The sequence below is a fragment of the Castor canadensis genome, chromosome 12 (genome assembly GCF_047511655.1).
Source record: "Castor canadensis chromosome 12, mCasCan1.hap1v2, whole genome shotgun sequence".
NCBI classification, from domain to species: Eukaryota; Metazoa; Chordata; class Mammalia; order Rodentia; family Castoridae; genus Castor; species Castor canadensis.
The window spans coordinates 63538274-63565290 of NC_133397.1; the positions used below are offsets into that span (position 1 = coordinate 63538274).

The 27017-nt window shown below is 36.9% G+C and overlaps 1 protein-coding gene across 6 annotated transcripts in view; it reads left to right on the forward strand.

Moving 5' to 3' along the window:
• Alms1 (ALMS1 centrosome and basal body associated protein) overlaps window positions 1–27017 on the forward strand; it is a 136647-nt gene that overhangs the window by 21001 nt on the left and 88629 nt on the right. For 5 of the 6 annotated variants that reach the window (XR_012439764.1, XM_074049980.1, XM_074049976.1 and 2 more), the window contains exons 6-10: window positions 1030–1148; window positions 1252–1395; window positions 5771–5927; window positions 15869–22990; window positions 24303–24436. Coding sequence is in view for 5 of the 6 variants with exons in the window: in XM_074049980.1 (XP_073906081.1) it covers window positions 1030–1148; window positions 1252–1395; window positions 5771–5927; window positions 15869–22990; window positions 24303–24436 (7676 nt within the window). In the remaining variant the exon portion in view is untranslated. The remainder of the gene's footprint in view (window positions 1–1029; window positions 1149–1251; window positions 1396–5770; window positions 5928–15868; window positions 22991–24302; window positions 24437–27017) is intronic. The other variant, XM_074049977.1, reaches the window with a different exon arrangement.

The window sequence follows — 27017 nt, forward strand, 5'->3', positions numbered from 1 at the left end:
TCTCCAGGGGACATGATATCTCTAAGATTGAGGCTTCTGGTGGTCCTCTTCACACAGTTCAATCCAAGTTGGATGAGACATCAGAGCACCTATATTTTCAAGAGGAAAGAAATCTAAAGGCATCTTCTATTTTTGGTGAGAAAAATGTTGATGCTACTGAAAATGTAGCCTTCGAGGCAGTTATTGCCTCTATTGAGCCTTCCAAGAAAGAGAGTATAAGTGAAATCCAAACTGACATCAATAAATGTTTAACAGATGACAGCCAAGAGAGAGAACCCCCAAATCCAGGCCTTTCCCCATTAAAAAATGATGAAAATTCTTTCTTTGATAAGCTTAAGCATCCAAACTATAAATCTACTCCTGGGGTATTTGAACTAGCAGCTTCAAAACCATTGTTGCATAAAGAAGATGATGGTGATAGCTCCTTACATTGGTATCCAAATTTCAAATCACCCCCTAATGCTCCTCAGACCATTAAGCCACTTTCTGTTATTCCAGAGCTTAAGTCATCTGCTTCTTTAAGTGAAAAATCTTACAACCAGGCTCTTGGTCTTGGGAAAACACAGTCAGCTTTAATGCAGTGTGATACATACAATGAACCATTCCTTCCTGTTGGGAAGGTAAAGTCAGTCTGTGCTCTTGATCTTGCAGAGAAGGTAGGATCTTCAAACATTATTTGTCCAATGAAAGTATCAACTTCAGATTCTTTGGTTTTACAAGATTTAAAGCAGCAAACTTTTGAAGAAGTTGCAGATTCCTCAGACTATAGTTTTTGTAAGGATGCAAAATGTAGTAATGCCATTGAAGGGCCACCTGCAGCTATAGGAAACAGCTTTTCAGCAAACTTGGTGACATGTGATGCGAAGTCACAAGGTGCTTTACCACTGACTGGTGATGCATCATTAATTGCAGTTAGCCAAGAGACATTGCTGAAAGTTGATATAGGCCAAGATGAAATTGCTCTGTCTATGGGAACTCAGTCCAGTTTTATTATACATACAATTTTGCCAAATGACTCCTATTTTGTAGAAGGCCTGCAGGGGAAGGCTGAGTCTGACGTCATTACTCTGGATGGTGACCCTGAATGCTGTAACCTAGATGAAAATGCTGTTGTGTGCAGTGAAAGAGTTGCTGAACTACAAAGAGAGGTGAGACATAATAAAATGATAGTAGTAGAAAACCTGGTATTTTCCAGTATTGTTTTAGGAAATGGTATTACTTGTTTTTGTTTTACATTTTACTATTTCCCAGACATGTGATCGATGTGACTTAACTGGTGAGTATGTTGAGCTAGCAGCTTTAGAGAATTTGCTTGATGATCTTTGTGACAGCTCCCTGCATTGGCAGTCTACATCACAACTATCATCTGAAGAGGAGAGCAATTTTGAAAAGCCTGTAAGTTTTTCTATTTGACATATCTTACGGGTGGGGAAAGGAATATTTTAGTTGAGAGATGGTAACAAAGGCAAAGCATCTATTAACATCATCTAATACCAACTTGTGGGGCTGGAGGTATGGCTCAAGTGGCAGAGCACTTGCTTTGCATGCACAAATCCTGATTTCAAATATCAGTCCTGCCAAAAAAACAAAAAAAAGAAATGTTTGTCTTATACACCCTAAGACTTAGTGGGTTCTGTGGTGTCTTGGCAAAGGCTGTCTTTTGGAACTTCCAGGCCTTTTATCTTGAGACATCTTCTTTCCATGTTGTGCCAGCAAGAATGTTTGAGACAGTGTTAAGATTAGACACATCCCTGGGGACATTCAATTCTTTGTGTCTTTCCCTCTTCTGTCTTAAATGTACAAGCTTTGGACTATTCAAATATTTCTGTTTAAAAGTTCCTGAAAGATTTGATTTCAGAAATTCTTAAAAAGTACAGAATCTATGTTTCCCTTGGAAGAATACTGAAGTGCTAACTAGTTAGTATTCCCAAAAGGAATTCTTCACAAATGAGCAATATATTGATGCACATATAAATTCTCTCCCTATATTTCATTATTATCATTGTGTATATATACTAGGAAGTGGTAACTCTGGTGTGTTATAAAAATTCTTTCTTTACAAAGCTTCATTTGCCTGAATCTTAGGATCCCTTGGCTTTAATGTTCTTCTAGTCCCTTTGCCCATCCTCTTTGTCTGATACTGTTGGCTCAAAGCTAGGTCCCACTTACTTGTAAGGTATCCTTATGTCCTGCTCCTCATTAAATGTAGTTAGAAAATATGTGATGTCCTTAATGCTACTTTCCTTTTCTTATTTCCCTATATATAAGATTGGTATGTCATTATAAAGCTACTAGTTTGGATTATAATAATATTTAGATCTTTAGTTGATATGAGGAGATGAACAAAGATGTCATGATGAGCTTTTTATTTATTTGTTTTATAAGAAAATTATAACAGAGGACTATTAGCTTATTCTTATTCAGTATTCTAACGTAGGCATTGTTTAGTTCTAATTTTCAATCTTAGAATGGGAATGAAAATAGCTAACACTCTGCTCAAATACTGGGTTAATACATAATTCACTAAGACCTGTCAAGTACAGTTATTGGGAATTATTTTCATCCCCACTTTACGATGAATACTTAGAGGATTAAGTAACTTGCTCATGATCATTCACTAAATAGGGAATCCAGTGGGAAATTAACCCTGTTTAAGTACTTAACCACTATATCATGAACTGCTTCCCTGGTTAACAATTGTAAAACCAAGGTTGAGATTTTATGTTACTTTAGCAAGAGTGAAAGTTTTTGAAGGAGATTGCTTAAAGTCAGTTTAAATAAGAATGAGAAACAAAATCAATTTTAAACTTGAGTCCTAATTTTTTTGATAGTACTATTTTTGTGAGTAATAACAGCTTTTCATGTAGATAAAACTTATCTTAAAAATGAAAGTATATATTCAGTTAATGTACTGAGATTAATTTTGATCACTATTCTAAATTTTATCTGCCTTTAACTCTAGCCTTAAGTATATTCTTTTAGTTTGGAAAAGATGATACTTCCTGTACTGTCCTTTACTGTTGGCTCTATTCTGTGATTTAGGAGTAACTTAGTATAAGTACTAGGGAAGCAAGGAGTCAGGTATGAAAGAAATCTTTCTGTATGGTTCAGCTTGCTTTCAGGGAGCTTGCTTACCTCTTGCTTTCTTCCTTACTCTCCTTATCTATCTGAGAATAGTTGTTCATGTTTACTTGACTTTCTTTGATATCAACCCATTGTTTTAAGTGATTGTTTGAATAGCTACTTATTTGTAATGCAGCTAGGAGCTGTGAAAACAGCATAGATATTTGGAAAGTCATTGGAAAGTCATTTTTAACTTTACAAATTTACTTTTATTTACTTTGCTGGGCTGTGGTTATAGCTCAGTGGTAGAGCACTTGCCTAGCATGCATGAGGCCCTGGGTTCAAGTGCTAGAACTACTAAAAAAACACAAAAAACCAAAAACCAGAGCCAGTACATTTTTTCTTAAGCCTTGTGCCTTGGGCAAATGTCATTGGAGGATCACATCCTCATCTATTTAAAGAAATAGGAATAGCAGTAATCAATCTCCTATTAAATGGAGTAAGATATATACCACTTACGTTAGTGCCTGTCTGTTAGTTACCTTCATGTTGCTGAAGCAAGAAGACTAGGCTGTCACTAGTGGTTTCCTACTTTGTATCCTTTGGCATTGCCAAATATCCCTTGTGTGTGTATGTGAGTGTATTAAGTTTCTCCTTGTTTTTGGTAGCAGCATATATTCCATACTTTTTTAGTATCCCTTATTTCAGTCATTTAACTATACAAATTAAGTAAGATTTCAGTCATAGATTTCTTTGTTCTGTTCCATTTTGGGGTTTTTTTGGTCTTGTCTTCTCTCATTTCTCTCTCTCTTTCTTTCCTCTTTCCACGTCTCCTTACTCCAGTGGTCCACCTTCCCCTTGAGGTGTAAAAGCTAAAAGCCTATCTCTGTATGGGTAATTATCACCTATATTTTTAGACCTTAATTTTTATCCTGAGTTAGGCCTTATTGGCATTTTGAATGAAGATTTCTTGTGAACATTGCCATTATCTCAAATTCAACTTGTTTGTAGCATTTTTCTAGTTTCTTAGTCATCTCTTATTCTTTATTTTGGTTAAAAACTGGGAAATTAAATAAATCTTGACATTTTCCTCCTGATTTCTCTCATTTTCAATTAGTAATGAAGATCTGGTGATCGCTTAAATATTTTTCATCTTCTTTAGTCTACATTTTCTTTCATATTACCTACTTTAATAGCTCTATAGTTTTAAGCTATGATACGACGTTTTATTGAAATCAAGATTGTAAGATTATAATAGATGTTTCTTCATTTTGAAGCTGTGAGGAGAAACTACTGTTAAACATATACACTGTCTCACACAAGTATCCATATATCATATGATTGGTACTTTTATACACACACATACACACATATAAGAAAGTCTTTTTTTAGGAGTAGGATAATAGAATCTTAAAGACTTTGTGCTGTTTGTCAAGCAGGGATTCTAAGTACTGTTATCATTTTGAATTGGGTAACTTTATTGTAGGGAGCTGTCTTGTGTGTTTTAGGAGGTTTTGCAGCATCTCTGGACTCTAGTCAATAGGTACCAACTCACTCATCCCCCACTTATGACAGTGAAAATTGTTCCTTTACGGGGTACAAGATCTTCCCTAGTTGAGAACTACTGGTCTTAGAGAAACCTGTAAGACAGTAGATGTAGAATATTTATTTCCATACCCAGCTGTCAACTTTCTGAGAATTAAAAAAAAAAAACATGATAAAAGAAGATAGAAAAATTTGTTTGTGCTTTTGGATGCCTTCTTGAGAGGGCACAACTGGATTAACTTTGCATGGAAATAAAGAAACCTAAAGCCTGGTGTTGGTAGTTCATGCCTGTAATCCTAGCTGAGATTGGGAGGATCAAGGTTCAAAGCAAGCCTGGGCAAGTAGTGGACACTCATCTCCAAAATAACCAGAGCAAAATGTACTGGAGGTGTAGCTCAAGTGTAGAGCGCCTGCTATGCGGGTGTGAAGTCCTGAGTTCACACCTCAGTCCCACCCAAAAAAAAAAAAAAAAAGGAAACTTGAAAGTATATGTGAGTATACTATGAATTTAGTGAAAAGTTAAGCATTAGTTAAGTTTATGCATTAGTATCATCAGTTATGGTTTCTAATTTCTTTTCTAGCAAGGACTTACTAGGAGCTGTTGGAACACTAGGAACTTCTTTTTCAGAAGATAACTTTTATTCTTTTATTTCATATCAATTTGTATTCCCTACTACTTTTATTTCAAGAAGTTTGAGAACTTATGAGTTTTGGTAATTTATCACACCTACAGTTCTTTGGTGCTCTTATTTTTCTTCTAAATATGTAAAAATATTCGTTTTGTCTTTCTTACTCTTTTATCCCCTGCAGTATACCTCTCCCTGTAAGAAAATTCTTGAGCTTGTCAAAAATATTAGCATAGTTCCAGTCCTTCAGTGATTATTATTGTAAGAAGCAAACTAAGGTGATAGAAAACTTCTAGGCCTTCTACTTGTAATATTTTATAAGGTAGGTTTCTAAATCCACAGAATGATTTGTAGAGGCTTCTCAGAATTCACCAAACAAGTTATCATCTGTATAAACTCAAGAGGGTTGAGTACATTATCTTAAGTACATGTTAAAACTGCTCCATGTTCATTTTTAAAATAATGAGTTTTGTTTTTTAGCTGAAGTCTGAATTTAATATAACCTTACTTTCTTTATTTCTTTTCTTTCTTCATAGGTAGATCATTGTAGTCTGGATATTAACCAGCCCTTTTCATCTATATTGCCTTCATTTCCTCATGAGCCAACCAGAGAGCCTGAGTATCATTCTTCAAATCTCAGAATGTTGAGAGTATCTCCTGACACTCTACCAAAGACTCTCAAACATTTAGCAGGTATGTAGAAAAAGAAGGTACTGAAAATTAACTCATTATGGCTAGCGTTTTTTTTTTTTTTTTTTTTTTCCAGTACTGGGGTTTGAATTCAGGGCCTTGTGCTTGCAAGGCAGGTGCTCTGTCACTTGAGCCATTCTGCCAGTGTATGGCTAGCTTATGAAAAATACCTTTTTATACCTTTCTAGCAACCTGGCTGGGCTAAGAAATACCCAGATAATTGGTATAAAGCATTATTTCTGGATATATCTTTGAGTGTCTGGGGAAGAGATTTGAATAAGTGGACTGAGTAAGGAAGATCTGCTTTCACCAATTTGGGTCCATCCAACTGGCTGAGGCCTAGATTGAACAAAAAGGCAGCGGAAAGGCAAATTTGCTCTCTTTTTAATGGAGCTGGGACACCATTCTTCTCTGCTTATGGACATCAGAACTCCAGATTTTCTGATCTTTATGTTGTTGGACTTGCCCCAGTGGCTTACCAGTTTCCAGACTGAGAATTAATACCATTGCTTCCCTGGTTCTTAGTTCTTTAGTCAGTGGTTGAACCATGTCACCAGCTTCCTAAAGATGACAACATTATAAAATCATTATCTCTAATCATAGTTTACTTCTCAGAATTACCATCTAATCCACGTTTACTTTAGCATAAAGTAAACCCCAATCTCCCTCAATCCTTTGCCACCTCCCTCAGCAAATAATCTTGCCCTTTTTTTTGAACTCAGGCCTTGTGCTTGCCAGGCAAGAGCTCTACTACTTAAGCCAGGTCCTCAGCCTTTTTTGCTTTAGTTATTTTTTAGATAGGGTCTCACTTTTTTTGCCTAGCCTGGCCTTGGATTCTCCTCCTTAGGCCTCTTGCCAACCTGTGATTATAGGCAGTTTAACACCATGCCTGGTTTGTTTGTTGAGATAGGGGTCTTGCTGATTTTTTGCCCTAGCTGGATTTTAACAGAGATCCTCCCAATCTCTGCCTCTCCCTGTAGCGGGGATTACAGGCATGAACCACACCCAGCTATAATCTTGCTTTCTGTCTTGAAATTGATCTCTCTTAATTTCTTCTCTACAAGATTATTTGCATGCACTTTTGTCTTCTGTAGCTCAGTTAATTCTTTATTCCCTTTAAGTCATACAAGATTCTGGAGATTTCCTATGATCTGAATGTTTGTGTTCTTTTGTAATTTTTATCTTGTAATCCTTACCCTCCAATTTCTTCGTGTCCTCAATAACACTGTCTTTTTAAAGGGTTATTGCTACTCTGGTGAATGTTAAGATGTATCTTATCGTGGTTTTGACTTACATTTTCTTAATGACTAACTGTATTAAATATCTTTTTTAACGCTTATTGGCCATTTGTAAATCTTAAGGGAAATGTCAGTTCAACTTCTTTGTCCAGTTTTTAATGGGGTTATTTATCTTTTTATTGTGTGTGGTTAGACTACTGACTTGAGATGGTTCATCTATTTAAATTAACGTAACTATTAATAGACATTGATGGATTTCGAAGCACTCCTTTAACTGCATGCTGAAAGTCTTTCTTGTGTTTTTTGTGTTTTGATTTTAATTAATCTAAAAGTATGTTCTAGTTTCCATTTTAAGTTTTCTTCATTGATCCTTTGGTTATTTGGGAATTTCTGATTGTCTAATTATTATTTAATTTCCATATAAGAAGAATTTTCTTCTGTGTCTGATAGTTATCTTAGTTCACTTCTTGTGGGAAAAGAAGTGAATTCTGTGTATGATTTTAGTCCTTTAAATTTATTGAGGCTTGTTTTATGTCCTAGCACATAGTTTATCCTTAGAAGTACAATTTATGCTTAGGCAGAATATGTATTCTGCTATAGTTAGGTGGTGTGTTCTGTAGATGTCTCTTAATTCTAGTGGGTTTGTATATTCAAGTCTTCTGTATCCTTCTTGATCTGCCTAGTTGTTTTCTCCAGTTTCAAAAGTAGGGTATTGAAGTCATCAACTTATCTATTTTTCCCTTCTTTTTTCTTTGATTTGCTTCATGTATTTTAAAGCTATGTTGTTAAATTTATACATGTTTACATACATGTTCCTGACTAATTGGCCTCTCTATTGTTACAAATTATCCTTATTTCTAGTAACACTTCTTGTTTAATGATATTTTGTCTTACATTACTAAGTCAGCTCTTACGGTTTCTTCTTGTATGGTTTATCATTTTTATCACTTTCCTTTCAGCCTATTTGTATTTTTAAATCTAAAATATATCTTCTATAAGTGGGACATAGTTGCATCTTGAGTTTTCTAGTTTTTAATCCAGTCTGCACTCTGCTTTTAGATATGAAGCTTATTCACATTTAATATCATTATTGATATCATTGCCTTTTATGGTCTACTCTTTGTTTTCTGTTTGCCTCATGTCCTGTTGTTGCTTCTTTATTGTTTTTTATTGCACTAAGTGAATATTTTCTAGTGTGATACTTTAATTTCTTCACTGACTTTCTAGGTAGTTTAAAAGTTACATTTTTAGTGATGACTGTAAGGCTTATGATATTTTTCTTATCAGAATATACTTTTGATTTATGCTAAATTAATTCTGGTATGATAATAAATTTTAGTCCCGTATAGCTATTTTCTTTCTTTTGGTGCTATTTCTGTTACATATATATGTGTTATAAATCCCCAAATACATTATTACATTATTATAACTGTATCATGTAATATATTTTAAGGGTGCTTAGAGAAGTGCAGGTATTTAAAAAGATTGTTATATTAATCTTCCTATTACTATTTCTTACTCTCTTAATTTGTTCACATATACTTCTTACCATCTGATGTCATTTCAGTGTTCTACTCCAGCTTTGCCCCATTCATCTTATTTTGCTCTTATTGTGAAGTGTATACATTTTTATATATTTATAGTCCCCCAAATATAATTACATACAATTGTATAAATATTGCTTTATGTATCTTAAAATTGTTTTTCAAATTAGGAAAAGAAATGTGTAAGTATGCTTTCTTTTGTAGTTACCTACATTATTGGTTTTACTAGAACTTTGTTTTGCCTTATAAATTTAAATTATTTTAAATTATTATCTTGTGTTACTTGCTTTCATTTTGCAGAACTTTTCTTAGTATTCATTATAAAATAGTAGGTCTGTTACCAACAAATTCTGGTTTTTTTTTTTTTTTGTCTTTTCTTTCTCAGTGTTGGGATCGAACCCAGACCCAGACCCAGGGCCTCGCTCATGCTAGGCAAGTGCTGTACCACTGAGCTACATCCCAGCCTACTTCATCTTTTCAAAAGATAGTTTTGCTGGGTTAAAAATTATTGGTTAATAGTCTTTTTTTTTTTTTTTTTAGTTCTTTTCTCCAGCACTTTGAATATGTCTTTGTACTGTCTTCTGGTCTTCATTGTTTATGATGAGAAGTCAGCTGTTACCTTATTTGTGTTTGTATGCAATTTGTTTTCTCTTGCTGCTTTCAAGATATTTTGTCTTTTAATGTTTTGATTGTTATGTCTTGGTGTGAATCTCTGTGCTTATTGAGCTTCTAAGTTATGTAGTTAATGTCTTTCATCTATTTGGGGAGTTTTTAAGCTATCATCTCTTTGGGTGGGTTTTTGCTCCTTTTTTTTTTCGGTGTCAGTTACCACCTCCAGATACCTGGTACTTAGGTGCACTTAATTTTGTGTCACAGGTCTCTGAGCCTTTGTTAATTTTTCTTCATTCTTTTTTCTCTGTGGTTATTCAGATTGCATAATTTCTATTGACTTTTCTTCAGGTTTGTTGATTCTTCTGTCTGCCCATATCTACTCTTGAGCCTGTAGTGAAGTTTTCTAATTTTAGTTACTGAACTTTTTAATCTCAAAATTTCCATTGGTTCTTTTCCGTATTTTATCTCTTATTCGGTATTTGATTAGACATTGCCATTATATCTGCTTTTAGTTCTTTAAGCATAATTTCATTCTCTTTGAACATATTTATGATAGCTGATATTAAGTCTTTCCTGGTAAAGTCCAACATGTGAGCCCCCACTGAAATGGAGTTTCTATTGCCCTTCTGTGTTTTTTTTCCTGTGAATGATTCATATTTTCCAAATTTTTCTTTGCCTGTCTTACTTTTTTTTTGTTTTAAAGTGGACATTTTAGATAATACCTTGCTGTACTCAGAAAGATATCTGTTTCTTGAGCTGAGAATATTTGACATTGTTTTCTTTATCATGTTAGTGCCTAGTTTGACAGCTTTTGATCTATGATTAGTCTCCTTAACCTGTACCTTCCCCAAGACTATAGTTTTAGGCCAATTTTCTTTTACAGATCTCTTTCTTTGGTCTCCCTGTTAAGTTTCTGGTTTGTCATTCCCTATTAATATCACCTTTTAGCCACAAGTAATTGCAAGGTAGGTCATTGCTCTATTGTTTTAAATAAATTGCTCCATAGTCTTATCTAATATCAAGCCCTTGTGTAGGGAGTAGTCTTTTTGACCAATGTTTGAATCTTTTTTCTGACCTCAGAAAGACTTTTTTTAGTTGTGTTCCTCCCCCCCACCACTGTGTACCCCAAATTGGCCTTGAAATTATGATTCTCCTGCCTGAGCCTCCCTAATGCTGCAATTACAGTCAGCATTACATGTACTATCATGCCCAGCTGAACTCTCTGTTCTTATGACTTGCATCTTCTGGGCAGAATCTTTGTGGTCCTCCCCTGGAATCTGGGAGTGGGTACAGCAGCTCACTTCTCTTGGAATTATATACCCCTTCTCCATGACTGGTGCTGGGTAGGGGACTAGTTCATTCTAGTCTTCTTGGAATCCTCCTCCTGGAATAGAACCTCTATTCTCTAAGCAGGCTAGGATGGGGCAATTGGAATATAGTATTCTCAACTTGCCATGCATGGGGTAAATCTTCCATTCTATAAGTTGGGATTGGGGAAAGGTAGATTGGCCCTTTTGCTCTTCCTTTTCAGCCTTTCTATCATGTGTTCCTTCCTGTTCTTCTTTGCTATCTTATGGATTATTTCTGTTGATATATTCAGTTGTGCCATTTCATTCCTGCCAATAAGATCCTGAGCTCCTGAGTGATAGTAATTATGGTAGAAAGCCTAAAATTATGATTCATTATTATGTGTTGTCTTGACATGAAACCGGAGGGCCTCAAAAGACTTAGCCACACGATTCCTGCTCTCACCAGATATGCCTTCCAACTAGTAGGAAAGGCTTCCCACCCAGCAAATGCCCCTATCAACTATAGGATTTGTTTATCACCTGGTAATCAACCTAATGGGCTTCACTCCCCTGCTAGCTGATGAAATTATTCAAATAAGCCATTCACTTGCTATTTTTGCTACTATAATCCAGCCCCTCATTGTTCCGGCATATTCATTCTGTTCTCAGGTGTAACCCCCATATGACCTAGTGTTTCTCCCCAAGGCTGTGAGTATATGTGAGTAATAAATTATTGTCAGTCTCATTTGTCCAGTGTCAAGTACCATCCCCATACCTATTGGGAAGAAGTCATCCATCACCAGTTGGGTGAGGAGCATGCAATTGAAAGAAGTGTCCATGTCTGTGTTCAATAAGTATTGTATTGAAATGGGGTCTTGATAATTATTTCCCCCGATTCCTTATTTTTTTATTGGCAATAAACCCCTAGATCATTTGTAATTATGAGCAGGAAGAACTGTGGTTCAACTTGGGTCCAAAGTACAAGTTAGGATAATTTATAAGAGGGGTTATTAGCTCCACTTATGGATTATGAAGCATTCACAGTTATATTACAAATTGGAAATAGAAGGACAAGCTTGGGTTTGGATTATTGAGAATTTGTGATACCCTTATCAAGTAGGAAAGTAAATTTAGTTTTAAACTTACTGAATTTGATCTGTCAGAAAATCATTTGGTTTGAAATGTTCTCAAAGTCAGTTAAAAAAGTGGGAAATGTAAATTTCTAAGATCTCAATAATCCATGGTTAAATTATGCCATAACAATGATGACTCATGCCTGTAATCTAGCTACTAGAGAGGTAGAGATCAAGAGGAATGTGGTTTGAGGCTAACATAGGCAAAAAGTGAGACCCCCATCTTAACCAATAAAGCTGGGCATGGTGGTTCCTATCATTCTAGTTACACGGAAGATGTAAATGAGAGAATCGTAGTGGATAAAAATGCTGGGCTGGATAAAAATTTGAGACCCTGTTGGAAAAGTAACCAAAGCAAAAAAGGTCTGGGTATGTAGCTCAAGTGGTTGATTGCCTGCCTAACAACTGTGAGCCCCAAGTCCAAACCCCAGAACTACAAAAACAAACAAAGAATAGTTGAGTTTTCTGAGGGAACATAGGTACAGAGAAAAGCAAAATGCCCAGGACAGAACCTTAAGGAACACAGTAGCAGATGGGGGTACCAATAGAGAATATAGAAAAGGGGCAAATATTTTGCGTAAATTCTTACTCATTTAATTTTTACCGTTTCCATTTCCATTTCTTAGTGCATTTCTCACATTACACTGGATTTTGCTGTATTTACATTTGATATTCTGTCTTCTTGATGAATTGATGGATTTGATATAATTATGTGATATCTCTATTTGTCCCTAGTAATTTTCTTTGTTCTGAAATCTACTTTATCTGATATGATAGCCACTTCTACTTTTAAAAGACTTGTTTATACAATAGAACACACACACATATATATATTTTTGATGGTACTTGGGTTTGAACTCAGGACCTCATGATTGCTAGGCAGGTGCTCCAACACTTGAGCCACACTCTCAGTTCTTTTTATTTAGATATTTTTCACATAGGCTCGTGAGTTTTTGCTGGCCTCAGGCTGTGATCTTCCTATCATATGCCTCCTGTGAAGCTGGACTCATAGGGATGTACCACTATGCTTAGCTTGTTGTTTGAGATGAGCTCTTAGTACCTTTTTGCCTGGGCTAGCCTCAAACCATGATCTTCCACCTTCAGAGTAGCTGGGGTGGTGTGAGCCACCACACTTGGCAGGGTTTTATGTTGTAATCCAGGTTGCCTCTCTCAAGTGCAAAGATTTGAGTTGTGCACCACGATGTCTTCCTTGTACAATAGTTATTTTTGTGGTGTTTTTTTTAATTTAAAATTTTAACTTTTATATGTCATTATGTTTGAAGTGAATTTCTTACAATTTTTTAAAAATTCACTGCTAACATCTATAATTTAGTGTACTTACACCATTTGCATTAAAAATGAGTTGCTGTATTTAAGCCTTACATCTGCAATTTTATTATTTGTTTGTCTTTGTTCCTCTGTTTCGCTTGTCTTACATACTTTAGAAATTCCATTTTTGTTTATTCAGAGTATTTTGAGTATATTGCTTTTGGTAGTTTTCTTAGTGATTGCTCTAGGTATCACAGTATTGTTACATGACTTGTTATACTCTTTTACTACTGGAAATGAAGTATTATTAGTTCCCTTGACCCATCCTCACTTTAAATATAATTATTTTAATATTTCCTTTATACACCCTAAGCATGATGGCATGTGATGTTAAAACTTTTGCATCATTCTTGAAATATGACTTAGAAACTCATGTATTATATTTACTTTTATTTACCCATTCTGTTGTTCTGTTGCTGTTCTTCCTTTTTGAACTTTTTTTTTTTTCCTGTAATTTCCTTTCTGTTTTGAGAACTCAGCTATACTTTGATGGCAGGTCTGTTATGGGCAAATTCTGTAGTTTTCTTCACCATAAAATGTCTTTATTTTCTATTCATTCTAGAAGGATAAGTGTACCAGATACATAATTCACATTTTACAGGTTATTTCGTATTGACCTCCGTAAGAAATTGACTGTCATTTAACTTGGTGTTCCCTGTAGATAATATGTTATTGCTTCTGTCTGCTTTCAAGATTTTTCTTTGTCTTTAGTTTCAGAAATTGTTCTGTGAATTGTTCAGGTGAATGTCTTTGGGTTTATACTATTTGGGGACTCACTCAGCTCCTTGAATGAATTCTGTGTCTCACCAAATCTAGAGAGTTTTCAGCCATTATCTCTGAATGCTTTTTTTTTTTAGCCTCTGTATTTCTGTTACACTTTTGTCATTTTATGACTCCTAGACTTTTTTGTTAGACCAAGTCTCTATTTAAAAAAGAAAAGCAACAAAAAATAAACAACCCTGTTACCTCTTTGTTGTCCTGTCCTGCTAATGACATTGATCTGCCCTCAAATTCACGGCTTCTGTTCCTGTTATCTCCATTTTACTGTTGAGCCAACCAGCAAATTTCTTGGGGGTTTTCTTGGTGGTACTTGGATTTGAAGTCAGAACATTGTACTTCCTAAGCAGGTTCTCTACCACTTGAGCCATAACCTCTAGCTTTTTTTGCCCTAGTTATTTTTCAGATAGGGTCTTGCGTTGCCTGGGCTGGCATAGATGGTGATCCTTCTGTTTACATTTTCTGCATAGTTGGGATGACAGTTGTATGACACCACACCAGGCTTCTATTAGTTGAGATGGGGTTTTATAAATGTTTTCGCCTGGGGTTGTCTTGAACTATGGTCCTCCTTATCTCTGCCTCCTGAGTAGCTAAGATTACAGGTATGAGCTGCCCATCCCTGTTGTTCTTCCCCACCCCTTTCCTGGTTTTCTTTTCTTTATTTGGTGGCCTCTACAGGGAAACAGGGAATCTTTTTTTGTTTGGAGACAAGGTCTCCTTATGTAACTCAACCTGGCCTAGACCTTCCTGCATCACGCAGGCATGTGCCACCATACCTAGCACAGAGTTCTATTCTTAGTCACCAGTTATACCACCTTTTATCTTCACTAAACCAAACTAACAGTCTCCTTCAACCTTGATGGTAATGTCTTCCTTTCTCCTTTCTGAAGTCTGAATTGTTCTGTCCAATTACCAAGGCCTTCTTAATTTTCTTTCATGTTAGTCAATCCTGTTGGTTCTTATTATTTCAATTTCTCTTTTCTAGATTACCATATTAGTAATAGAAAATAAGTCATCTTTTGTTCCCTCCTACCCATGCTCTGTCAGAATATACTTTTTAAAAGGCAGATTTGATAGTGTCACTTCTCATTTGAAACCCTTGCTTACATAGGATAAATTCCAAAGTTTTTAGCATGTTATAGAAAGTCCATGCTTCACATCTTTAGTCATAAACTTATTTGCATCCTTAATCATATTGAACTACTGTCATTTCTTTATTATGCTATACCATTTGTTTCCTTGACTTTGCAGATGATGTTTTCACTTCTTAGAACACTTTCTTTTCCTATCCTTACTTAATGCCTCAGCTTTGCCACTATCATTCTTATGAAGACTGTCAACAACTCCCAGTGGCATATAGAATTAAGTTTAAACTTCTTAATGTAACCTTTAGAGTCTTTTAGTTTCATATACTCAAAAAAAATACACATACACATATATGTGTACACATACATATAAACCATACAGGAAGTCAGTCAAACCCACCGCATGCATAGCACTCATCTGATCCATATTACATTGTACTCATTGGACTTGAGGGTAAGAGGAATCCTCGAAAATAAGCTAATGGTTCTTTGCTGTGTTGTGCATATGACATCTTTTGTTTCTGACTTATAGTTTTAAGTCTTTTGTCATCATTCATGACACGGTAACAGGTCAACTATAGCTTAGTAAGATGAAATCAAATCCCTCTTCCCATCTCATTAAAAAGTCTTTAAAAATCCAAATTTTAAGATCTACATAATGTTCCATAAGTAGTTATACTTTTATTCTAAAACCATTACTGTATTGTTGATTATTTTAACTTTAGTTTGCTTGGTAATTAATACCTTCATGTACATTTGTTCCTTTGATGATTATTTTCCATAGGATTGATTCTAAAAGCTTAATGGGCCAATGTAGTGAGGTCTGCTTTTTTTTTTTTCCAGTGCAAGTACAGGAATTTAAAAAATTGAATATACATATTTGCATATATACACACACATATGTATATATATAATATTAACAAATCTCTTTCTTTAGGAGTCACTTCTGAAGGAAGCATAACTGAAGTTACACAATCCAAGTTGAAATCAGGTGTCCTGACCACTCCTGGAGATTCAGACATTAGACCTCATTTATCCTTGTCTCTTCAGGACTTATCTCAGTTGGCTGCAAGTTCTCCTCAAGAGAATGCTATTGGTCAACACATTGATACTCTGAGCCAGAAGGCATTGGCAGACAGTCATTTAACTGAAGAGAGTCTGAAAGTCGCAGATATTCCTGAACCAGATGATCAGAACACTGGGATACCAACAGCCCCTGCTCCTTCCTACTCACATGTGGAGAAGCCCGATATTTTATATCAAGAAGGCTTACCAGAAGGATATCTAACTGGTGAGCCACTGGCACCCTGTGACCAGAAGACTGGGAAAGCAACATTATCCTCTACTTCCTACCCATATAGAGAGAAGCCCAATATTTTCTACCAGCAGGCATTGCCAGATAGTTTCCGAAGTGAGGAAGCTCTGAAAAGTTCAGCTCTTCCTAGACAAACTGACCAGAGGACTGGAATACTAGCAGTACCCTCTTTTTCTCACTCCCGTAGAGAAAAGCCTGGTATTTTCTATCAACAGGCTGAGCCAGAAGGTCATCTACCTGAAGAGGCTCTAAAAATTTCTGCTCCCCTTGGACTAGCTGACCAGAATACTGGGATCCCACCTATAATCTCTACTTCTTTTTCACAAAAAGAGAAGCCCAATAATTTATACCAACAGGGCTTGCCAGATGTTCATCTAACTGATCAGCCACTGACAGTTTTGACGGCTCCTGGACAACCTGACCAGAAGACTGGCATACCAGGTGTAACCTCTACTTCCCACACACAAAGAGATAAGCCTGATATTTTCTATCACCAGTCTTTGCCTGGTAGTCACCTACCTGAAGAGACTCCGAAAGCTTCAGCTACTCCTAGGCCAGCTGACTTGAAGAATGGAATATCAACCGTAACCTCTATTTCCTACACACAAAGAGATAAGCCTGGTATTTTATACCAACAGACCTTGCCTGGTAGTCATCTACCTAAAGAGACTCTGAAAGCTTCAGGTGCTCTTAGTCCAGCTGACCAGAAGACTGGCACACCAGGTGTAACCTCTACTTCTTACACACAAAGAGATAAGCCTGGTATTTTATACCAGCAGTCCTTGCCTGGTAGTCATCTACCTGAAGAGACTCTGAAGGCTTCAGCTGCTCTTAGTCCAGCTGACCAGATGACTGGCACACCAGGTATAACCTCTACTTCTTACACACAAAGAGATAAGCCTGTTATTTTATACCAACAGTTTTTGCCTGATAGTCATCTACCTGAAGAGACTCTGAAAGCTTCAGCTGCTCTAAGACCAGCTGACCAGAAGATTGGCACACCAGGTATAACCTCTACTTCCTACACACAAAGAGATAAGCCTGGTATTTTATACCAACAGCCCTTGCCTGGTAGTCATCTACCTGAAGAGATTCTGAAAGCTTTAGCTGCTCTTAGTCCAGCTGACCAGAAGACTGGCACACCAGGTGTAACCTCTATTTCCTACACACAAAGAGATAAGCCTGGTATTTTATACCAACAGCCCTTGCCTGGTAGTCATCTATCTGAAGAAACTCTGAAAGCTTCAGCTGCTCTTACTCCAGCTGACCAGAAGACTGGCCTGCTGGGTGTAACTTCTACTTCCCACACACAAAGAGATAGGTCTGGTATTTTACTCCAACAGCCCTTGCCTAGTAGTCACCGACCTGAAGAGACTTTGAAAGCTTCAGCTGCTCTTAGTCCAGCTGACCAAAAGTCTGGCATACCAGGTGTAACCTCTACTTCCTACAAACAAAGAGATAAGCCTGGTATTTTCTATCAGCAGTTCCTGTCAGGCAGTCATCTACCTGAGGACACTCTGAAAGCTTTAGGTGCTTTTAGTCCAGCTGACCAGATGACTGGCCTACCAGGTGTAATCTCTACTTCCTACACACAAAGAAATAAGTCTGGTATTTTATACCAACAGCCGTTGCCTGGTAGTCATCTACCTGAAGAGAGACTGAAAGCTTCAGACGCTCTTAGTCCAGCTGACCAAAAGACTGGCCTACCAGGTGTAACTTCTACTTCCCACACACAAAGAGATAAGTCTGGTATTTTATTCCAACAGCCCTTGCCTAGTAGTCATAGACCTGAAGAGGCTCTGAAAGCTTCAGCTGCTCTTAGTCCAGATGACCAAAAGTCTGGCATACCAGGTGTAACCTCTGCTTCCTACACACAAAGAGATAAACCTGGTATTTTATACCACCAGCCCTTACCTGTTAGTCATCTACCTAAGGAGACTCTGAAAGCTTCAGCTACTCCTAAGCCAGCTGACCAAAAGACTGGCATACCAGGTGTAACTTCTGTTTCCTACACACAAAGAGATAAGTCTGGTATTTTATATCAACAGCCCTTGCCTGGTAGTGTTCTATCTGAGGAGACTCTGAAAACTTCAGCTACTCCTAGACTAGCTGACCAAAAGACTGGCATATCAGGTGTTATCTCTATTTCCTACACACCAAGAGATAAGCCTGGTATTTTATACCAACAGCCCTTGCCTGGTAGTCACCTATCTGAAGATACTCTGAAAGCTTCAGCTATTCCTAGGCCAGTTGACCAAAAGACTGGCATACCAGCTGTAACTTCTACTTCCTACACACAAAGAGATAAGCCTGGTATTTTATACCAACAGTCCTTGCCTGGTAGTCATCTACCTGAAGAGATTCTGAAAGCTTCAGCTGCTCTTAGTCCAGATGACCAGAAGACTGGCATACTACCTGTAACTTCTACTTCTTATTCATATAGAGAGGAACCTGGTATTTTCTATCAGAAAGAGTTGTCAGAGAGTCATTTCACTGATGAATCTCTGAATGTTTCAGCTGTTCCTGAATCATCTGATCAGAAGACTGGGATAGCTACAGTATCTTCTACTGCTTACCCACAGGGAGAAAAGTCCCATACTTTCTATCATCAGGCATTGCCAGAAAGTTATCTAAGTAATCAGGCTCCGAAAGTTTCAGGTATTTCTGGGTCTGCTCATCAGAAGTTTGGAACAGCAACAGTCCCCTCTACTTCCTACTCACATGAAGTACAGCCTGGTATTTATTACCAACATGAGTTGCCGGACAGTCATCTTCCTGAAGAAACTTTGAAAGTTTCAGCTGGTACTGAACTAGCTGACCAGAAGGCTGGAATACCAACAGGGTCTTCTAGTCCCTACTCACATGGAGAGAAATCTAGTATTTTTTACCAACAGGAGCTTCCAGATCTACCTACAGAGAGTCTGAAAACTTCAGCTTTTCCTAGACCAGCTGACCAAAAATCTGAGGTACCAACAGTGCCCTCTATTTCTCACTCATATGGAGAGAACCCCATTGTTTTCTATCAACAGGAGTTGCCAGATAGTCATCCAACAGAAAAGTTCTCAAAAGTTTTAGTTGTCTCAGGACCAATTGATCAGAAGACTGGGGTATCAACAATATCCTCTCCTTCCGACTCGCATATAGAGAAGCCTGTTATTTTCTACCAACAGACCTTGCTGAGTAGTCATCCACCTGAAGAGGTTCTCAAAGGTTCATCTGTTTCTGGACCAGCTGACCAGATAGCTGGGGCACCAACCACAGTCTCCTCTTCCTACTCATATAAGGAAAAACCCAGTGTTTTCTATCAGCAGATGTTGCCAGACAGTCATCTAACTGAAAATGCTCTGAATATTTCAGATGTGTCTGGGCCACCAGACCAGAAAACAGAGACTCTGACACTGTCCTCTACTTCCTATTCACAAAGAGAGAAGCCTGGTGTTTTTTACCAACAAGCCTTTCCAGACAGTCATTTAACTGAAGAGCTGCTGAATGTTTCAGCTGCTCCCAGACCAGCTGACCAGAAAACTAGCTTATCAACTGTAACTTCTACTTCCTACTCCCAAAGAGAGAAACCTGGTATTTTCTACCAGCAGACTCTGCCAGGTAGTCAGATACCTGGAGAGACTCTGAAAGTTTCAGCTTCTAGACCAACTAACCAGAAGACTGGTTTAGCAACTATAACCTCTACTTCTTACTCACAAAGAGATAAGCCTGGTATTTTCTACCAACAGGCTCTACCGGGTAGTCATATACCTGGAAAGTCTCTGAAAGTTTCAGCTGCTTCTCGACCAGCTGACCAGAAGACTGGCATACCAACATTACCTTCAAGTTCCTACTCACGTGGAGAGAAATCCATTATTTTCTACCAACATGCTTTGCCAGACAGCCCTCTCACTAAAGACACTTCAAAAGTTTCAGCTATTTCTGGACCAGTTGAACTAAAAACAGAGACACCAACAGGACCTTCAGATTCCAACTTGCTTGGAGATAAATCCATAATTTCCTACTCCCAGACTTTGCCAGAGAGTCATCTAACTACAGAGGCTTTGAACATTTTAGCTTCTCCTGGATCTGTTGACCTGAAGACTGGGAAACCAACAGTATCCTCCTCTTCATACTCTTCTGGAGAAAAACCCAGTATTCTCTATCAACAGGCCTTGCCAGATACTCAGCCAACTAAAGGTCTGAAAGTTTCAATTTTTCCTGAACCTGTTGACCAGAAGATCAGGGTACCTACTGTAGCATCTTCTTCCTATTCAAACCTAGAGAAGACTGTTACTTCTTATCAACAGGAGTTGCCAGACAGTCATCTAACTGAAAAGGCTGTGAATGTTTCAATTGTTCCAGGACCAACTGACCAGAAGACTGGGATACCAATAGTACCATCTACTTCCTACTCACACAGAGAGAAGCCTGGAGTTTCTTACCAGCAAGAGTTTCCAGATCTTACTGAAGAAGCTTTGAAAGTTTTAGGTGTTCATGGATCTGCTGAACAGAATAATGGAATACAAATAGTGTCCTCTACCCCTTACTCACATAGAGAGAAGTCTGTTATTTCTTACCAGCAGGAGTTGCCAGATCTTACTGTAGATCCTTTGAAAGTTTTAGGTGTTCCTAGACTTTCTGACCAGAAGATTGGGATACACATAGTGCCCTCTACCTCCTACCCACGTGAAGAGAAGCCCATCATTTCTTACCAGCAGGAGGTACCAGCTCTTCCTGAAGTAGCTTTGAAAACCTTAGGGGTTCCTGGATCTACCTACCAGAAGACAGGGATACAAATAGTGCCCTCTAATTCCTACTTGTATAAAGAGAAGCCCAATGCTTTTTATCAGCAGAAGTTGCCAAATATTAGTGAAGAAGCTGTTGGTGTTTTTGTTCTTCCTGGACCAGGTGACCAGAATATTGGGACACCAACAGTACCTTTAAATTACTACTCACACAGAGAAAAGCCCATTGTTTTCTCTCAGAAAGAGTTGCCAGTGAGCCATCTCACTGAAGAGCCTTTGAAAGTTTCAGCTGTTTCTGTATCAGCAGAGCAGAAGACTGGGTTACCAACAGGAACTTCTAGTTCCTACTTCCATAGAGAGAATCCCAGTGATTTTTATCAGCAGGCCTTACCAGATAGTGATCTAACTGAAGAGTCTCTGAAGGCTTCAACTGCTCCTGGTGTAACTGATCAGAATAGAAGTGCTATAGTACTATCTAGTTCCTACTCTGATAAGGAGAAACTCAAGATTTCTACTGTAAGCCTACCAGATGACCAGAAGACTGAGTTACCAACAGCTACCCATAGTTCCTACTTACAGAGAGAGAAATCCAAGATTTCAACTGTGATTGGACTAGATGACCAGAAGACTCCGTTGACAGTTTTTCATAGTCCCTATTCTCAAAGAGTAAGGCCTGGTATTTTCTTTCAACAGCAGTTGTCAGATACAGACCAAAGTGGAAATATTCAAAAGAGTTCAACTGTCCCTGAACCAACTGATATAAAAACTGGGGTACCAGTACCTCTCTCTGGTTCTTATTTCCACAGAGAAAAAGCTAATATTTTTTATTCACAGGGATTACCAGACAGACATTTAACTGAAAATGCACTGACAGTTTCAACAATTCCTGAACCAGCTAATCAGAAAACAGTGTTACCAACAGCTCTCCCTGGTTCCTTTTCACATAGAGAAAGATATGTAACTAAAGGTGCTCTGAAGGTCTCAAGTGGTTTTGGGCAAACTGATGGGATTACTGGATTACCAACTGGTTCCCCTGGTATTTACTCTCATGGTGAGGCACATAAACTTGTTTCAGGACATGTCCTACGACTGACAGATAATTTGAATTCTTCTTACTCCAGTGTCAGCTCAAACAATATGCCTTTAAATTCTCAGGCAGTTGATGGAGTTATGTTAAGTAAGCCAGAATCTTCAGGTCTTGGAGATGTTGGTGCTGAGGAAATCCGGGATACAGATAATAGTTCCAAAACTCTTAAAGAAATTCGGACACTTTTAATGGAGGCAGAAAATATAGCTCTGAAACGATGCAATTTTCCTGCTCCCCTTGTCCCTTTCAGAGATGTAAGTGATATTTCATTTATACAATCTAAGAAGATGGTTTGCTTCAAAGAACCCTCTACAACTGATGTAACTAGTGATGATTTGCTTCAGAGACAGTTGTTTACAGAGGAAAGCCAAAGCAACAGGTGCATACAGAAGGATATTGGCACACAGACAAACTTGAAATGCCAGAGAGGCATTGAAAATTGGGAGTTTATTAGTTCAACTACAATTAGAAGTCCTCTACAGGAAGCAGAAAACAAAGCCAGAATGCAATTAGATGAAACTTTTAGGCAATATGAAGCAGCCAAATCTATAATAAGGTCTGAACCTGAAGGTTATAGTGGAGTCATTGGGAATAAAATTATTATTCCTATGATGACTATCATAAAAAGTGATTCAAGTAGTGATGTAAGTGATGGACATGGTTCCTGCTCATGGGACAGTAATCTACCAGAGTCTTTGGAATCCGTTTCCGATGTTCTTCTAAACTTCTTACCATATGCTTCACCCAAAACAAGCATAGCAGATAGCAGAGAGGAAGATGGTGTTTCAGACAGTGAGGATGGTTGTGGTAGTGTAGACTCATTGGCTGCCCATGTGAAAAATCTTCTGCAATGTGAATCTTCATTGAATCATGCCAGACAAATACTTAGAAACGCAGAGGAAGAGGAATGTCGTGTAAGAGCACGAGGTAAGAGCTGATCATTTGTCACATACGTACGTTCAGGATTATAAACATGAAGTATAATAATTTGCTTAAAGTGATGTATATGGAGTTCTAAATTTATTTTCCTGTAGAACTGTTAGAATGATTATATTTTCTACTAGCAATCCAGAAAAGGAACATTTAATCAATGAGGTGCTAAGTTATGGCATTAATAATGGTAGTCTGAGTTTATGGTCTTAGGAGAAGTAGATTCTGATGTCAGAGTATAAGGAAGTAGCTTGGGTTTCCAAGTTCCTAAAGCTCTTGTGTTTTCACTAATCCTCCCATTGTATCCTTATTTTGGGATACTCAATTTTGGAAAAGTATAAATTAGAAATATCCTACAGTTCTAAATTATTTTGTATTTTCTATTTTTAAAGCTACATTTTTTTTAGTTTTCCTCTGCTAATAAAATTCTTGGGACTGATTGGACATTAGGGCAAAAAAAAAAGATAAAAAGAAAAATGCCAAGATATTTCACACTGAAGCATGGGTTAAGGATTTAAAAGAAAGTATTTACTAATCCCATTAATTTCTTTTTTTTTTTTTTGTCTTTTCTTTTTTGGTGCTGGGATCGAACCCAGGGCCTCACGCATGCTAGGCAAGCGCTGTACCACCGAGCTACATCCCAGCACCCCCATTAATTTCTTTTAGTTGAATTTTCTTAAAAGAGAAAGAAATAATGTTTAAGACATATATCTAGAGGGTCAACTTCTAAGCAACAGAACTTACCTGGAAATCTTCCTTTAAGTTTAATTGCCTACACTGTTCTTAATCTTTTCATTCTACAAAAATCCCCCAGTCCTCAGTTTTGTTTATTATTTTTAAAATATCAAGTCTCATGGAAGTAGCAGTTAACTGTAGCAGACTCTAAAAAGGGAAATTATTAAAGACTCTCAAGATTGAAAGGAACATTAAGATAAAAATGATTGAATGCCATATTTAAAGTGGCCTTTTTGGAGAAATATCTTTAGGATATGGTTTTCAAAGAATCAGACTTTTGGATGATTCATGGTGGTGCATTTCTATAATTCCAGCACTTGGGAGGCTAAGGCAGGAGGATTGGGAGTTTGAGATCAGCCTGCTATATAGTCAGACCCTGTCTCAAAAACAAATAAAAAAAACCCCACACTTTTCAGTGAAGTCATATCTCAAGAACTTTTAATAAGTTGCCATATTATTGATTATGTTAAGTATTGTGGTAGTTGCATATGTTGCTTTTCTGTGATAGTACAATCATTAGAAAAGATCATTTTTATGTTGTAGTATCTCAGGTGTTCCTATGCTTTCTCTCCAGCCTGGAATCTGAAGTTTAATTTAGCACATGACCGTGGATACCCCACTTCAGAATTAAATGATGATGACAGGAGGAAAGTAGAAGAGATCAAGACAAAGTTGTTTGGTCATGGGAGAACAACTGACTTGTCTGAGGTATAAAAGAAATCTAGTAGTGAAAACAGAAAATGTGAAAGACTTGGTGATGGAAATTGGATCTCTTACTTGGGCACTGGAGACTCCAGCTAAATTGCTGATGATCTTGGGCTAAGGTGTTAGGAACCTTAATTCTTCAAAAGGTTTAAAGATTACACTCTTAAGTTTTGATTTATTCCAAATTCATCTATTGATAAAATTTATCTTACAAAAATGAAAATTGATTAGCTTGTTTTACCAGTAGGTTTTAAGAACAAAGATTAAACATCACCCTTATTTTTTTCTTGAAATGTAGATGAAGTCCAGCTAGTTTCAGAGATTACACTCTGCTTAAAAACAGAGTTACATAAAAATAGTGTTCTTTTTAATAGTACTATTTTTCTTGTGTTAGGCACTATTTTATGAATTGAAACACACAAAGTATGAAAAGTAAAAATCATTCTTGTATATCTCCTACCCAATTTGAGAAATAGAAGATTAACAAATACTGTTGAGCTGCTATTTTTTTTTTCTTTCTTTTTTTGCAGTACTAGGGTTTGAACTCAGGGTCTCACACTTACTAGGCAGGTAGTCTACCACTTGAGCCACTCTACCGGCCCAATACTGTTGAGCTGGATGTGGTGGTATACACTATAATCCCAACACACTCTGGAAGCTGAGGCAGGAGGATCTTAAGTTCCAGGCCAGTCTAGGGTACAGGAAACAAAATCCCAAAACAAATTAACAACAGAGAAATGCCCAAAACAAATACCATTGAAATTCTTCGTGTCCCTTTCCACAGTCTTATCTTTTTAATTCTGACATGTATTGAGCTCTCTGCTCTTCATTGTGACTTTGAACTTTATATAGATAGAATTAGCATGATGTATTTTCTTTTGAAAATTGGGGTTTTCATAATCTTAGATTTTTGAGATTCCTATGCAGGTAGAGTTCATAGTTTTAGTATTGTGTAGAAGTATTCCAGTATATGAGTATATTTCAGTATCCATTCTTCTCTGGATGAGACAGTTCTGCTATTATGAACAGCAGTAGTATTTAATGACACCTAGGGTTTTGGTATGGATTACATGAGATTACATAAAGTGCTTAGTAGAATACGTTACATGCTCTCAGTAACTGACAGGTACTATTAAGATCCAAGAATTGATAGAGCTATCATTATGGACTTTATGGACTAATTCATACAAAGTTTCTTCAAAAACTAGTCTCAATGATGGCTTATCTCAATTTTGGAAAAGTATAAATTAGATTGGAGTTTAGGTTTTCTGTATGTGTTTGTAAAAAATAAAATTTAAAAGTAATAAAATGGATAGTTATCCTAGCCCCAATGGTTTAAAAGTACATATTTTTCCCAGTGATCTGGATTTTTCTATTTTTATAATCTTCATGAATTGATATATCTAGACCCCTCAGCAATCAAATGGCCTTCCTTTGGGTAGACTAGTTTATGTTTTTCTTAAAATAAGGTGTTCTAAATTAGATTCAACATAGAATTTCACATGTGATTTGACCAGGATGGAGTATTTAGTACTTTTCTTTCTGCTAATGTATTCTGAGACTTTTAATGGTCACACCACACTTTGACAATTAAAAAAAAAAAGATGAATTATTGCCAAGATTTCTATTCCTATTTTTTGGTCTATATAATATGTTTTAACTCTGCTGAATTTCTTCTTATTGTTGGCATATTGGTGTTCAGCCTAGTAGAATGATTTTGAATTGGAATTTGATCATCTTTTATATTAAATGTCTCTTTCAGCTTTGTGCCATTTGTATATTTGGTAACTTTTTATCTAGTTTATTGATAAAAATTTGTACTAAGACAGAGTTATGGAGAAAAAAAATCTAAAACTTTTTGAATAAGATCTAACATCTATGCTAAGTACTTCACCATACATCATTCTGCCCATAATTCATCATCTTATATTTGACTTTCTCCAGTCTGTGAACCAAGTGATTATGAAGTACAGTTTGTCAAGTATGTCTTGTTTTTAGAGAACACATATTGGCTAGACTGTGTCTATTTTTGGATACTTCTTTTTGTGGTGGTACTGGGGTTTGAACTCAGGGCTTTGTGCTTATGAGGCAGGTGCTCTGCTGCTTGAGCCGCACCTCTAGCCCTGGATGTTTCTTTTTAACATAAATATATAATCGTTCCCCCTTAAAACGTCTCTAAAAGTCTAATTTTACATAGGTACATAATAGTCCATTGTGTGAATATAACAGTTCATTACCATACTGTTGGACATTTATTCATTTGATTCCAGAAATACCTATTAAATGAATGTTTAATTTGTGCTATCACTAATCTATGTTTATAGAGGGCATATTACTGAACAGAATGGACAGAACTTTCTTTGTCATTGAGCTCATATTCAAGTGAGAGGACATGAACAGTAACCAAATAAGTAAAATACATAATATTTCTGTGGTGGGATAAGTGCCAGGGAGACAAAGAAAGTGGAATAGCCAGGTAAGGACCAAGAGTGAGGTATTTGACCAAGAGTCAAATATTTGAAGAAGGTGAGATACTGTACCATTTGGTTATCAGTGGTGACAGCATGCTAGGTAGAGATCATAT